This window comes from Vidua macroura, chromosome 2 (assembly GCF_024509145.1).
Source record: "Vidua macroura isolate BioBank_ID:100142 chromosome 2, ASM2450914v1, whole genome shotgun sequence".
Taxonomy (NCBI): domain Eukaryota; kingdom Metazoa; phylum Chordata; class Aves; order Passeriformes; family Viduidae; genus Vidua; species Vidua macroura.
In genome coordinates, this window is record NC_071572.1 from 33,567,185 (window position 1) to 33,580,347 (window position 13,163).

General features: G+C 40.1%; 2 protein-coding genes across 4 annotated transcripts in view; one reads left to right on the forward strand and one right to left on the reverse strand.

Moving 5' to 3' along the window:
• GTPBP6 (GTP binding protein 6 (putative)) overlaps positions 1–6,537 on the reverse strand; it is an 11,311-nt gene extending 4,774 nt beyond the window's left edge. The window contains exons 1-5 of one of the 2 annotated variants that reach the window (XM_053971296.1): positions 6,198–6,537; positions 3,272–3,409; positions 2,775–2,845; positions 1,132–1,262; positions 357–427 (exon numbers count right to left, since the gene is read on the reverse strand). In XM_053971296.1, the coding sequence (XP_053827271.1) occupies positions 357–427; positions 1,132–1,262; positions 2,775–2,845; positions 3,272–3,409; positions 6,198–6,537 (751 nt within the window). The remainder of the gene's footprint in view (positions 1–356; positions 428–1,131; positions 1,263–2,774; positions 2,846–3,271; positions 3,410–6,197) is intronic. The other variant, XM_053971297.1, reaches the window with a different exon arrangement.
• Positions 6,538–6,632: 95 nt separating this feature from the next.
• Positions 6,633–13,163, forward strand: part of LOC128803341 (cohesin subunit SA-2-like) — a 58,813-nt gene continuing 52,282 nt past the window's right edge. For both annotated transcript variants that reach the window (XM_053970211.1, XM_053970213.1), the window contains exons 1-4: positions 6,633–6,727; positions 6,851–7,019; positions 11,209–11,293; positions 11,929–12,075. In XM_053970211.1, coding sequence (XP_053826186.1) covers positions 6,976–7,019; positions 11,209–11,293; positions 11,929–12,075 — 276 coding nt within the window. In that variant the 5' untranslated portion in view covers positions 6,633–6,727; positions 6,851–6,975. The remainder of the gene's footprint in view (positions 6,728–6,850; positions 7,020–11,208; positions 11,294–11,928; positions 12,076–13,163) is intronic.

Genomic DNA, 13,163 nt, shown 5'->3' on the forward strand with positions numbered 1-13,163 from the left:
GATTGTGAAGTTAAAAATAAATCACTAAACCTATGTATTCTTGCCTGAAAAAGTGAGTAAGCAATTATAAAACATATGCTAACCACTCTAAAGTATCCATGTGCACTTATGAAAAATCCCTGGTGCAAGCAAATAGTTTATACTTCACCACTTACTGACCAAAAAACTTGACCAGTACAGACCCAAACCTTATCATTTAACTTACTTTCCAATAGATTTTTGTACATTTGTTTAATTAGATGCAGAACACTGTTTTTCCTCCTGACCTCCTCCAAATAAAATAAGATGCAACTAAATTTGTTTAAAAGCCATGGAGAAAAAAAATCTTCTAAATCATGAGAATATTTAGACTTTACCTGAGCCCATGATGTATCTTGAACCACCTCTCTGCTGATCTCGCTGAGACAGCTCATTTTTCAGATTTGACCTGGCAGCAGAGTAACAGTTAATTAGAAGCAATTTTTTAATCCAGTTATACAAAAATACCTAAACATTGTGAAGTAGTAGTGTTATACTCATAGCACATATAAAACCACTAAATTATTGAGTTGTAAATAAAACCTGCTCATGACAAGAAGCCTGGAGAAAAAACCTAGATTTTTTCTGGCTCAACTGCAGCTTGAAAAAGCATACAACTCTCTTGTTAAATTATAATTGCTATTCTGAAATTTCAGAGAGCCAAATATACCTCAAAAACATCCACATAACTCACACCAACTGCCATGTACACATTTCTATGCCACAGAATGCAGAAATACAGAAAATTTAAATACAAATTAATCTTCCTTGTTTATAGCTTTCCTTATTAAACTCAACAATTTTATATATGGGATATACATATCCAATTCCTACATATTCTTGCAATCCATCTTGTGTTTTAGAAAGAACTGGGACCTTTTCATGAAAAATACATTTTGCAAGATTATTGAACACATTCTGGTTTTGCCTGTCAGCACTGCAGAAGCTTAAAATAATGACATTATAGTAAATAATTCTGTGCTCTAATCAATCATTGAACACCCTACGTATTTTTTCTTTATAGTAAGTAAACATTGCTGGGTTTTGTTACTGTAAAGAAACAGTCACTAAAACATGTAAATAGGAGTATGTGATTTACACAGCCCGAGGTACCTGAGAAGTGGAATTTCAGCCAGTGCTACCTGCAGTTTTGCTTCTTTTGTCCGGGCGTTACAGCGAAAAATGTGAAGAACCACGGTGTATCTGTCAAAGACTGGCACGCCCCAGGCACCTTCTAGTTCTTTCTTTAACCATGTAAGACAAAATAATTGAGATGTCTTCTGTCTCCCACAGTATCACTAGATCAATTCCTACACAGCAAGTACAGTTAGTTAGCTGATGGACACTTGAACTCACAGGATCTCAGGATTCCACTGCAACGGACAGGCAATCATTATGAGCATGCAAAGTAAAAATCTGGTTGACCAGAAAGAGAGGAGTTAGAGAGCTTAGAGAGTAGAACTTTATGTCTAGACCCATCAAATTCAGTGAGAATCCTTCCACTGCCCTTTATGGATTCTTGCAACAAGTCTTCCATCATATCTCAGAATCAAGAATGTCAGTAGATAAATCCTTGTAAAACATAATTATGAAATATTGGAATGGGAAAGACTAGGGATAACACAGGAAAAGAAAAAAGATTACTAAAACTTGCAAACAAATAGATATGAATGCAGGAAAATTATTTAATAGCAAGCTTTTAATGAAACACTATAAATAAACCCTAAATCCCTCATCCTTGCTCTAATTCAGCAAAAGACACTTAAAATATGCAGTAGTTCCCTTATGCCATCTCTAAAATACAGAATGCTTGTATACATGTTCTCAAATACTTTCTTGAATCAACCCTATTTAATTGCTCTTAAGATCTATATTTGTGAAAACAATTTTTAGCAAAACTAGTACTAAAAGAAGAACTCATACTATAAAATAGTTTTCCTAAAAACTAGGAAATTGAAATGAAACATTTTCAACTTCCCTTTCATCAACAAATGGAAGCACTTGAATATCCATCTGTTAGAGATATTTGTCATCTCTTCATTTTATAATCAGAGAAAGCATTCAAAACTACCAGGAAAGCATTAATGTTTGCTTGCAGAGTTTGCATACACTTTACACCTCACATGATGCTGCACATAATAAAAACCCAAAAAAAGTTTTTATTTCAGTTTGCCCATGAATATCTGTAGTTCATGTACCAGTTGTTTACATTGTTAAAATACTGGAGTATTCTGCAGCCGTCAATGCTTCTTTTAAGAGTTAGGAATGAAAGTTTAAGTGTTTGAAACATTCAACTATAAGCTTGCTCTGAATTTACACCTCATATTCAAAATACAATTCAGCATCCACAGCATACGGAAAAAATATGCTATCCATTATAAATATCGAAACTTGAGCACATAGCTAATCCAAAATATTGACATTCTTCATAACAAAAGCTGTGTTAACACCATCATTTTGTAAAAAACACCTTGAGTAATGTTTTCAACATTTTAAATAGGGCCAGTGTCAAGTGTGGGAGCAGAGTCTATAATAAATTATACTAAGCTGCTGGAAAATTTCATGCACAAGCTGGAAACATTTATCAACTGGACAAATGCAATAGGTATTAAGATTCTTTTCAAGAAAACTCAGTCCTGGTGCTTCATATATTAACATGTGCAAATACAGAATTTTAAGTGACCACTTCTCCTAACATCAATAGCTTTCAAACAATACTGATGCAAAGAATATGATTTGATATTATATTTAATTACCTTTGTTAGTGAAGATATTCTTTCCACATTCAAGAAGACAGCTGTCACATGGGGCAATTTTTTAATCTTTTCTAAAAGATGGATAATGATTGCAAAATACAGTGTTAAATGTCAATTCTCTTTTTAAAATGCCCAGACTATAAACCATTTTGCACTGAGCAGAATGCTCATAAAACATCAAATGACACCATATTCTTTGTTCATAGAGCAGTTGTAATTGCTACTTTAGTACTGTGCCAAGAGCAGCATCAGTTTCAGTTACGTCAATCCCATAAGTTTACAGACTAAGTTGCCTCACACATTTTCAGTGACCAGGGGTTATGTCTATTCTGCATTGCTTTTGTAACCTTAAAAATTCTTTCAAGTTTGCCTGCAAACCTGCATGATGGATAAACATAATTCTCCCTCTCTTCAGCTTTCATACCTATCCTTGAACTTTTTGGCTGCAAAAGTCTTCCATTTTGAGTGATGCAGTGCTGAAAGATCTCAGTCCTTACCTGTCAAAACCTGAAAGTTTCCTTTGCCAAAAACAAACTTCTTGTTGGGGTTTTTTGTAGGAATAATTATTTTATCTAAAACTGTCCAGTTCTGAAGAGTATCTACAAGAGCAACGGCTTCAGCAATCTGTAATTCAGCTTCAGAAACATAACAGAAAAAAAAAAAGTATTACAATGTACCATCATAAGTCTTCTCAGATAGCAAATAACTACAGTACATGCATGAATATGGAAAGACTATGCTACACTGTAATTCTTTTAATCTCTAGCACAAGGAGCAAAGTGTCTTACCTCTAATCAGAGTAATTGAACAGTTTGATGCAAATTTATCACACAAAGCATCTTTCTGACAGTATAAATTATTTCTGTGGTTGTTGGCTTAGGAGAATTTTTAATCGTATTGTCAGCTTTTTTCCTCAGTAAGTGAAATGAATAACCAGCTGGAAAATCTATTATTTCAGATGAGCACAAAGCTATACAATTAACACTTTGGTGTTTTGCAGCAATAATTTGGGAATTACTCATACAGCTATATCCTGCTGTAACTTCACAGCCACTTATTCTTAAAGGACCTAAACTGGTTTGTGACTTGCTAAAACCAGCAGATTTGAATCCTGTATTCTGGTTCATCAATTACTTTTGAGTTTTTAACATCTACATTGCAAAGCAATGATTTTTAAGGACTTTGTGAAATCACAAAGACTACACAAAAATATGAGATTAGCAATTCTAGTCTTGGTATGCCAAACTTTTCCTCTTCAGAACAAATTTGTGAAGTTTCTCTAGACAGCAAAATATAATTTATATACTAAATAGGTTAAATTGGTCCAAAAGATAACATATTTTTAAAGAAAATCATGATCCACTCTTTCCTCATATTGTTCATGTTATTTTTGTAAAATACACAGATATCCTGTTGTATCTGTGGTGCTTCAAAAATCATTCCTAAACATTTGTTCAGACTACAGGCTCTTCATCTAGAGGGCCTAAATAAATGGAAAGGGACCATTGCTATTCTTCTGTATGTTTGGACAGAAAGGTGCCTTCTTATTTTACCTACTTTTCAGTTGAAAAAATATGTCATGTCAATTCTGAAAAGGTTAAAAACTTTACTCTGCAATGTGACAGTTTGTTGGAAATAGCAGCACTAATAAAACTAAACAAGATTTAGGTTCATCACATAACAAATTGGAATAAAAGAATAAGTACATACAAACTGTCTCTTGCCATCCAGAAGAACATGGACAGGCTCAAGAAATGGGCCCATGGAAAATTAGGGAAAACATGGATCAACAAGGGCAAGGTCCTGCAGCTGGGTTAGGGCAACCCCCTAGGATATTGATGCAGGCTGGGGGATGGACAGATGACAGCAACCCTGCCGAGAAGGACTCGGGGGTGTTGGTGGATGAGAAGCTGGACATGACCCAGCACTCTGTGTTTGCAGCCCAGAGAGCCACATGTGTCCTGGGCTGCATCCAAAGCAGCGTGGCCAGCAGGGCAAGGGAGGGGATTCTGCCCCTCTGCTCTGCTCTGGTGTGACCCCACCTGCAGTGCTGCATCCAGCTCTGGGGTCCCCAGCACAAGGTAGTCATGGACCTGTTAGAGCAGGTCCAGAGGAGTGTCCCAAAGATGATCAGACAGGTAGAACCTCTCCTGTGAGAAAAGTCTGGGAGAGTCGGTGTTGTCCAGCTTGGAGAAGGCTCCTGGGAAAGCCTTTTTACAGCCTTTTAGTACGTAAAAGGGGCTTATAAGAAAAATGGGGACAGACTTTTTAGCAAAACCTGTTTCAATAAAATGGGGCAGTGGTTTTAAACCAAGAGATTTGATTTAGATTTGATATAAATCTAAATTTACATATAAAGAAATTTTTTACAATGAGAGTGGTGAAACATTGGAACAGATTGCCCAGAGAGGTGGAGGTCCTGTAAACACTCCCCGTGAACATTCACAGCCAGATTAGACAGAGCTCTGAACAAGCTCATCCAGTGGAAGACATCCTGGATCACTGCAGGGAGTCAGACTGGATGACCTTCAGAGGTTCCCTCCAAGCCAACCCATTCTATGATTCTATTCATAAAAAGCCAACTTACAAGATGCTTTAATCCTTTACATTGCAACCTTCTAATTAGAGAGGTGTTCAAAGAGGAGCATCAAGTTCATAATGTATCTTAATTGTGTGTGATTAATGCTTATACATTAGCTAGTTACAATGATTTCTGAGAGAAAGCTAATAGTAGTCCTACAAAAAGGTCCTTACGGAGGAATTATTGGTGCATCACTAAGTAGCTGCACAAAAGAACTTAAGTCCCCGAGAGGATTTATACAGGACTTCACTGCACTCTCTTCTCTGGACAGGAGGGTATTGCTGCTCTCCAGCCAACTTCTGGGCAACCATAAGGCCAAAGGACTCCAGCCCACCTGTGCAGGCAGCACGGCTGAGGGCAATTAACATTGTGCTAATAAGGGGGACACTGACTGTTTCCCTGACCAACCTGCACTGAGGCGCTCTGCCGTCCAAAATACAGTCAGCACGGTATGCAAGTCAAAGCACAGACCTGCCAACACTCACTAACACCTCCCTGTCTTTTAAAAAGCTGTCAAAGATGGAAAGAACGACCGAGACCTTCCATCCAAGCTTGTACTTTGCAAGCTGCACGTCGCGGTCTCACCGCTGTAACAGCGGCTCTGCTTCAGACAAGCGGCACAGGCACAGAATCAGCTGGGTTGGGAAAGACCTCTGAGATCATCGAGTCCAAGCTGCAACCGAACACCACCATGTCAACAGCCCCCGGCATTCAGCGCTACTATCAGTCTTTTCTTACACACGTTCAAGAACAGTGACTCCACCGCCTCCCGGGGCAGTCCATTCCGGACCCCCTGGATGTAAAGCTCCCTGGGATCCCGCCCGCCTCCCGCAGCCCCGCACCCGTGGTGAGCGGCGACTTCTGCGGGCCCCACTTGACCGCGGGGTGCACGATGGCAACGCGCTGGGCGCCAGGCCCCGGGGCCAGCGGAGACTGGCCCAGCAGCTCCTCCAGAGCTGCCTCATCCTCCTCCTCCTCTTCTTCTTCTTCATCGCCGCCAGCGCCCGCCGTCCCGTTCCGCGGCGCTCCTCCGCCCGCGCCCGGCGGGCGCAGGGGGGCCCGGAGCGGGGCGGCGGCGCTGAGCGGGCGGGCGGGCAGCGGGCGGCACCGGGGCGCGCCCAGGGCCGCCGCCGCCCGCCGGCAGCGCAGCAGCAGCGACCACGAGAGGCGGCCGGGCCCCATCGGCACCGCCGAGCCCGGGCCGGTGGGCAGGGACCGTCACCGGTCGCGTCTTTCCGGCCGCTGCGGAAGCGCCGCCGCCGCCCATGTGACAGCGCTCCCCGCCCCTGCTGGGCCCAGCGGCCGCCGTGATTGACGCCAGGCCCGGGCCGGCCGCGCTGGGCAGCGCCCGGGAGGGACTGCGGGGTTGTCGGTAGGTTTAATTTCATTCTGTTTAATCCTCTTCTGAGGCCGTGGGGGGAGGGGGGATGGAGGGGGGGCTGTTTCTGCCCTGGTTTGCTTGGAATTAAGTCTCTTTGTGTGCCTTTCTTGACAGTTTTCGGCCTCTGCTCCGCCCGCAAAAGCCGAAGGGTTGTTAAGTTTTTAACACTCTCGATTTCGGTGAAGTTTCCTCGGAAGGTCGTGACAGCTTGTTTATGCTGCTGAAATAATGTAGCGGAAATGATAGCCGAGCCCAACGCAGCCAGTAACCTTCCCAGCCAAAAGTAAGACCTGGCACAGGTTGCCTGTAAAATCTGTTGGCGAATTCGGGTGCTGTCCCTTGGATTTGTGCTGTGCCAGATACCGTGGCAGTCTGTAGTGTGTCATCTTGGGGAGAAAGGGGAAAAAAGGGTTTGCTGTGCATTGTGCTTTGTTACTAATATCTTCATTTTATTTCCTTTCATGTACTATTTACCATCTTCTTAATGTAGCATTTTATGCTGTTTGACAGGGGCCTTGGCTTTGTAAGCTTTTCTGCCTTATTCACCACAGTGCACCTTACAAAAAAAGGGGCAGATCAGATTCATTGTCAGTGCAGGTGTTCCCTTTATTGGAGAATTTGGGGATGCTGAGGGAGAAGAGTGCTAAATAATATGCTAGCTCCCTGTAGGCGTTGATGGGGGCATTGCTTCTATATATTTTGTATTGTTTTTATCATGTCTTCTTCCTTTTATTTGTTAGTCATCTGTTGAGATGAGATAAAGTATTCATATAATTGTTTACACAATGGCAACTAGAAGTTCTACTAGAATATATATAAATAAATGTAAAGTTAAAGCATTTGTGTATTTCTTGTTTGGTTTCAAAGAGTGAAACTTCTTAGGTGTCCACTGTTGTGTGCTTTGAACTCACTGCAGCCTAGTCTTTTCTGATCCTGTCACGTTCCTGGCCTGTTTACTCCCTGTGTTTTGCTTCATTATGCTCTAATGAAAGCTGAGAGTTGTAGCCCATGATGACATGAATAGCTTCCCATATATTCCAGTATGTTTCATCTGAAACCAGCCTTTTACCTTCAAAAGTGTTAGGCAGGCAGATGGCAGTTGCTTAGTGGAGCTTCTTGTGTTGCTTCTAAAAGATGAACCAGTTATTTTGAAATTTATAAATTTAAAAATTTACAGGTAGGATTCTTTCAGTAGCATAGATTAATTGTTCCTTTTACATAGCAAAAGGAATATATTGCCTCCTTGGTAAAGGGGTACTTTTGTTTTCAAGTGTGAGTCACCAAATCTCTTCTAAATGTTTATTAGGATAAGAAAACTGAATTCAGATGTTCTCACAGTAGTATTGTGTCCGAGCATTAGATGTGGGACTTGGCTTCCTTCGTACTTCAGGTGTTTTATCTTATCAGTAATACTTCAAGTGCTGGTGAAAGGATAATACTGTGGCAGGAACATAAGGTAAAAATGAGTCTCTGAGCCATACATAGCAGGGTATAAAGGTGGAAATAGAAATGGCATTTTGCTTATGCTTTCTTACTGGTTGCTGATGGAAGCAACTAACTGGCTGAGAGCTGTTTCTTCCAGTGCATGAAGCAGTGAATGTATGCATGCAGAAGTGCTCAACGTGGTGTAAAATAACAAAGGGAGGAAAAAAAACCCCAGCTAGTTCAAAATTTGTCACCCTACCATTGCACTCCTATAGTTGAGAAGATGTTAAATGGAGATCTGTATAGGGGTTGCTGCAGAAGTGACCCCCGTGTCTTCCCCAACTAGGTACAGTAATACCTATGTTTTGCTTAAGAAGATATGAGAATGTCTTAATTCTTTTAATAGTTTCTTCAACAGAAATGTAGTTGTGCAAATGCAAGTTCCATTTAAATATCCCATTTAATTGCTCATTGGTTTCATGGGGTTCAGTTTCTAGGTGCTGGTCTAGTGGTCTAGTTTCTGCAAATGTTTGTACTTGCCTTATGAATAGCCTCACTGGAAGCTTCAAAAAAAAAAAGTGAAACACTTCAGAATCTAAATGGCTTATTAGTATTTAGTGCTTAGTTAAATTTGGCAAATGCTTAAGATAGATGTTTAGTTGCATGTGTAACAGGTACTCTAACAGGTTTTACCCCAGATATGTTTTATTTGGCTCAGCATGAGGGATCTGTAGATCTGTGGTCTTCCCACTGTTGGAGGTTTGGCTGAGCTTTGCTAACATGCTGTTCCATATGCTAGGCATTTCTTTACTTTGTTGGGCCCCTTTTGCTACAAGTACATTTTGTCTGGCATAAGAGACTAAACAAGTAGCACGAGGCCAGTAGATACTGTCCAGAGTGCTGTCCTTCAGGATATTCTTGGGAAAGAGAAGCGTGAATTAAACCTTCAAAGAAGTATGTTCTAGACGGAGATACTAAAAGCAGTACATGATCAGACAAGTCCTTCGTGGAGCTGTCCTGTGGCAGTTCTGATTTTTGAATTATTTAAGTGTTTTAAATAATAATGGACTCAAATATAGTTGCTATAATCAAATGCAGTGCATTAACCTTCATTATGGGATGGAGTAAGTTGCTAACTAGTACTTGTAAACAATTCAGAAAAGGTTTTGAAGGTGTGTTGAGTGTTATGTTGAGGTACAGTGCAGAAACTAGTAACCCATGTTACTGTGGTGTTGGCTGGCACGTGAGTTGTTGTTTCTGTGAAACAGTGCAAGTAAGAACCTGTTAGTCCAGCCCCACAGTGATGCATTCTGCTTTGAAATCAAGAGTGAAAGGCTTTAATCACATAGGAGAAACAGCTCCTTGCCAAACATGTTTGGATTCTTTTTGGTTTTGTGGTCTGTAGAAGGATCTGAGAAGAGCAAACTGGCATCAGAAAAGCAATACATATTGTTGTCCCTTGCTGTTTGTTCTTTTCAGCTGGGAAGTCTCTGGTAGTACTTGGGATACTTAATATCTGTGGCTTGCAATTTTAAATCAAAGAAGACAATTGAAAACTTTTGTGAATGATTGCTTATGGAATGCTGACTCAGCTGGGAGCTATAGTTTATCCCACTCTTCACATGCAGAAGTCCAGACAGCTGGTATAAGGATTGGTTCATCCTGAATTATTTTCTTTCCTTTTGTCTATCAAACACTGTGGCATGTTTTGAACTTTTCTATAAGTAGTAATTAATGGAGTTTAACTTCCATGGGACATTTCTCTGTAAGGAAGGTAAGCGTATGCATAATTGTATTTAGAAATTTTATACATTTTTGTGCAATTATATATTTATATAGAATTTTTATAGGAGTCTTTGGAAGCGTCATTCTACATCACTTCTTGAAGTGTCTCAGTAGATCAAAAATGTAAACAGAGACGTGTTTAAATAAAACCTGTCTGCTCTTACCAACAAAATAATGTCGGGTCCTTGGTCCTGCAGTTGATGCTATTCAGTCTCAGAATTTGCTTTGCAAAACAGTTGTGGGAAGAAAAACGATAAAACTGCTTATCTGGCATTGATAAACCTAGGTGGAGTTGAGCTTCCTCTGCATTCATAGAACAGTTAATTCTCCATCTGTGTTAGCCAACACTGGGTACTGGAGAGTTGACTGTATCTGATAGTGTAACATGCTGGTTTTTTTTGTTTGTAAAGTGGTCACTTGTGTTAGTACACTCTCTTGTTGCAGTAGTATCACAAAAATAGAAGTAATTGTACACTCTCATATTTACTTTCTTTCTGTGCCTTCCTGTAGTACAAGTCAACTGGCTTCATGTCCTGGCCACTGTAGTTTAAAGGAGGCCATTGCAGCCAGCTTCCAGTACTGGACCTGCTGCACAAGTGGGATCCAGCTCGTCTACTCAAACATGACCTTTGGCAAAGCACATTGTTAGCATTGGGAATGATGAAAGATGGCACGGTTTCATTGCAGATAAATGTATGGCTCCAGATCTCCCAGAAGGTGCATCTTTCTTTATAAAATTGTTCCTCCATGATATTAGCAATGACCTGAAAATGAAATTTTTTATGTATCTTTTTTCTTCAGCATGTTTTATAAACAAAGTAAACCAATTTCTTCCTCCCAGTTTAAAATGTAGACCCGTGAAATGTTACTGCGTTGTTTAGCTTAGGGCACCCACAGAGTGAATGCCTACTTGTGTTATTGGTTCACGGTGCAAAGCTCTTAAGTCAACAAAGGCTGCATTAAGTCAACATCAACTTTCTTTTTCATATACTTACTTTATACTTCCTTGATACCTTTGATAGCTTTGCTGGTTTTCCAATTATCTGCATATCAAGCCAGTAGCTTGAAAAAGGCCCCAAATTTCTGTTGTACTTTTAAAGTTAGCTGTTTGGCTTTTAGTGACAAAATGTCACCACTTTCAAAGAATTAATTAAAAATACTAAAATACGCATATTTGCTTTTATTTTCTTCTGGTTTTGTCCTGAAGTGTGTAGTTCTGAGTGCTCACTGCTAACCCCTTCAACGTGTTTGTTACACCTTAGAGAGAATGCTGTCTATGATGAGACTGTTCCCGAGTCTGCTACGCAGAATGGCACCTGTGTGAGAAATGGCAACCTGAAAACACCAGTAAGTCAATTTTGTACCACTTCATTCAAGCTTTTAAAAGTTTTAATTCTTTTAAGTTGTGGAGTTTATTTTGTGTCTCATTCAGTTGTTGCAAAATTGAGTATTGCATGCAGCAATCACACTGCATCTAAAAGTTGGACACTGGATACAGCTTGACTCTCAAATTCCATTGGCAGCAGAGCCTCAATGCTGGACTTTGAATGGTCAGTTCATTTCAGCATTGCTCTTCCTTTCTGTGCTTTGTGTGCAGCTGCTGTTAATTTGCAGGTAGTGAGTTTAACCTGTGAGTGAAAAGATGTAAAAGAGCTTCTGTGCTTGCTTTCTATTCTTCAGAAATGACAGCTGCCACTGAAAACTGCCTTCTGGGTAGTGTGCAACTGTACAAAAACTTCTTTCCTGTTATATTTTCCTATGCTTATGACTCATTGTTAAAGAGTAAAATTCAAACTGGTAAATGTTTTCTTTCATCCCCTTTTAGTATGGTCGTATTTGGTAAGGCATTGTTGGGATCCTTGGGGCATAAAACTGAGCAGCCTGAGGAAGTGATTATAATAAGAGCAAAATAAACTTGTATCTGTGAATGTCTGTTGTCTGTTGTGTTTTCTCACATACTTTGTTTACTTGACTCGTTTCAGAGAGAGAAGAGAAAGGTCCGAGAGCAGTGTGAAAACATAAGGAGGAATTCTACTGCTAGCAGAAGAGTGAGCCAGCTGCAGAATGGAGAAGTGGTTGAGGCAGTTACCTTGTTTGAAGTGGTTAGCATGGGGAAGCAGGCCATGCAGGTATTCCCAGCACTGAGTTCTGAAAGCACTTGGTGGAGGGAAGGTGAATAAACAGTAGTCATTTCCATTATTTGTACTATGGAACATTTAAATTTTGGGTTAGCTGGGGAAGAAACATGTTTGATTGGAAAACTGCTGTGAGCGTGGCTCTTGGAAAGCTTCAAGAAATTAGTGAAGAGGTAGCTGTCAGATATTTAAAAAGAGGAACAAAATTGTACCTAAACAGGTCTACAATGCCTTAATATACAATGAGATAATTATTTAAAAAAATGTGGAAAAGATTCATCAATAGCAAATTTTAGTTGTTCAGAATTCTGAAAAATCAGGCTTTTCTTTTTTTTTTTTTAATTTTTTTTCTTCCCCCCCTCCCTGTGCTTGCCTTGTACCATTAATCTTTTTCCTTCATTCCAATGCAGTTTGCCAGCAGCTTGTATAATAGCCAGGTTCCCTGTTCATCTATATAGTTAGCAATTTTCTTCAATGTGAGGAAGCCCACCTCCTCATAGTCTGTGAGCACATGTGTATATTATCTTTGTATATGTGTATGAAAATCTGGAGCCCCAAATATTTTTATGTAGAGTTATAGATATGTCTCTGGTGTCTAGTGATTGTAAGCAGTGTGTGTGTGTGTGCACATCTGCATGAAAAGTACATTTATATTTTGGATATGAAACCTTTGTGCTATAGCTGGGGTAACTTCAGTAGAGCTCCCTGAAGAGCTTGGCTTCTGCTGTGCCAACGATCATGGGAAGGTCGTGGAAAGGATGCTTTTGTTTCTTGACAAAAAGAAACAAAAGCTTGAATTCTGTTGCTGCTAGAATTTATTAAAACTGCTGTGTGGAACTACTAGTGGGTTGAAGCCTGGATGGCCTGTCCCAGGAGACCCATGTCACTTAGAGGCTGTAGGCTGTACTGCCCTAGAAATGAAATTTGGAGTTGTTTTTTGCCTTATGTTAGTATGTGAACTGTTTCAAACCTTCTGCACAAATCAAGTGCTAGAAGAAAAGAGAACTTCCAGGGTAAATTGCTAGTAGAATTTAATACTAATTATTAAATGGTGCAGAGGTTAAATGTATGTGTGGGGTTTT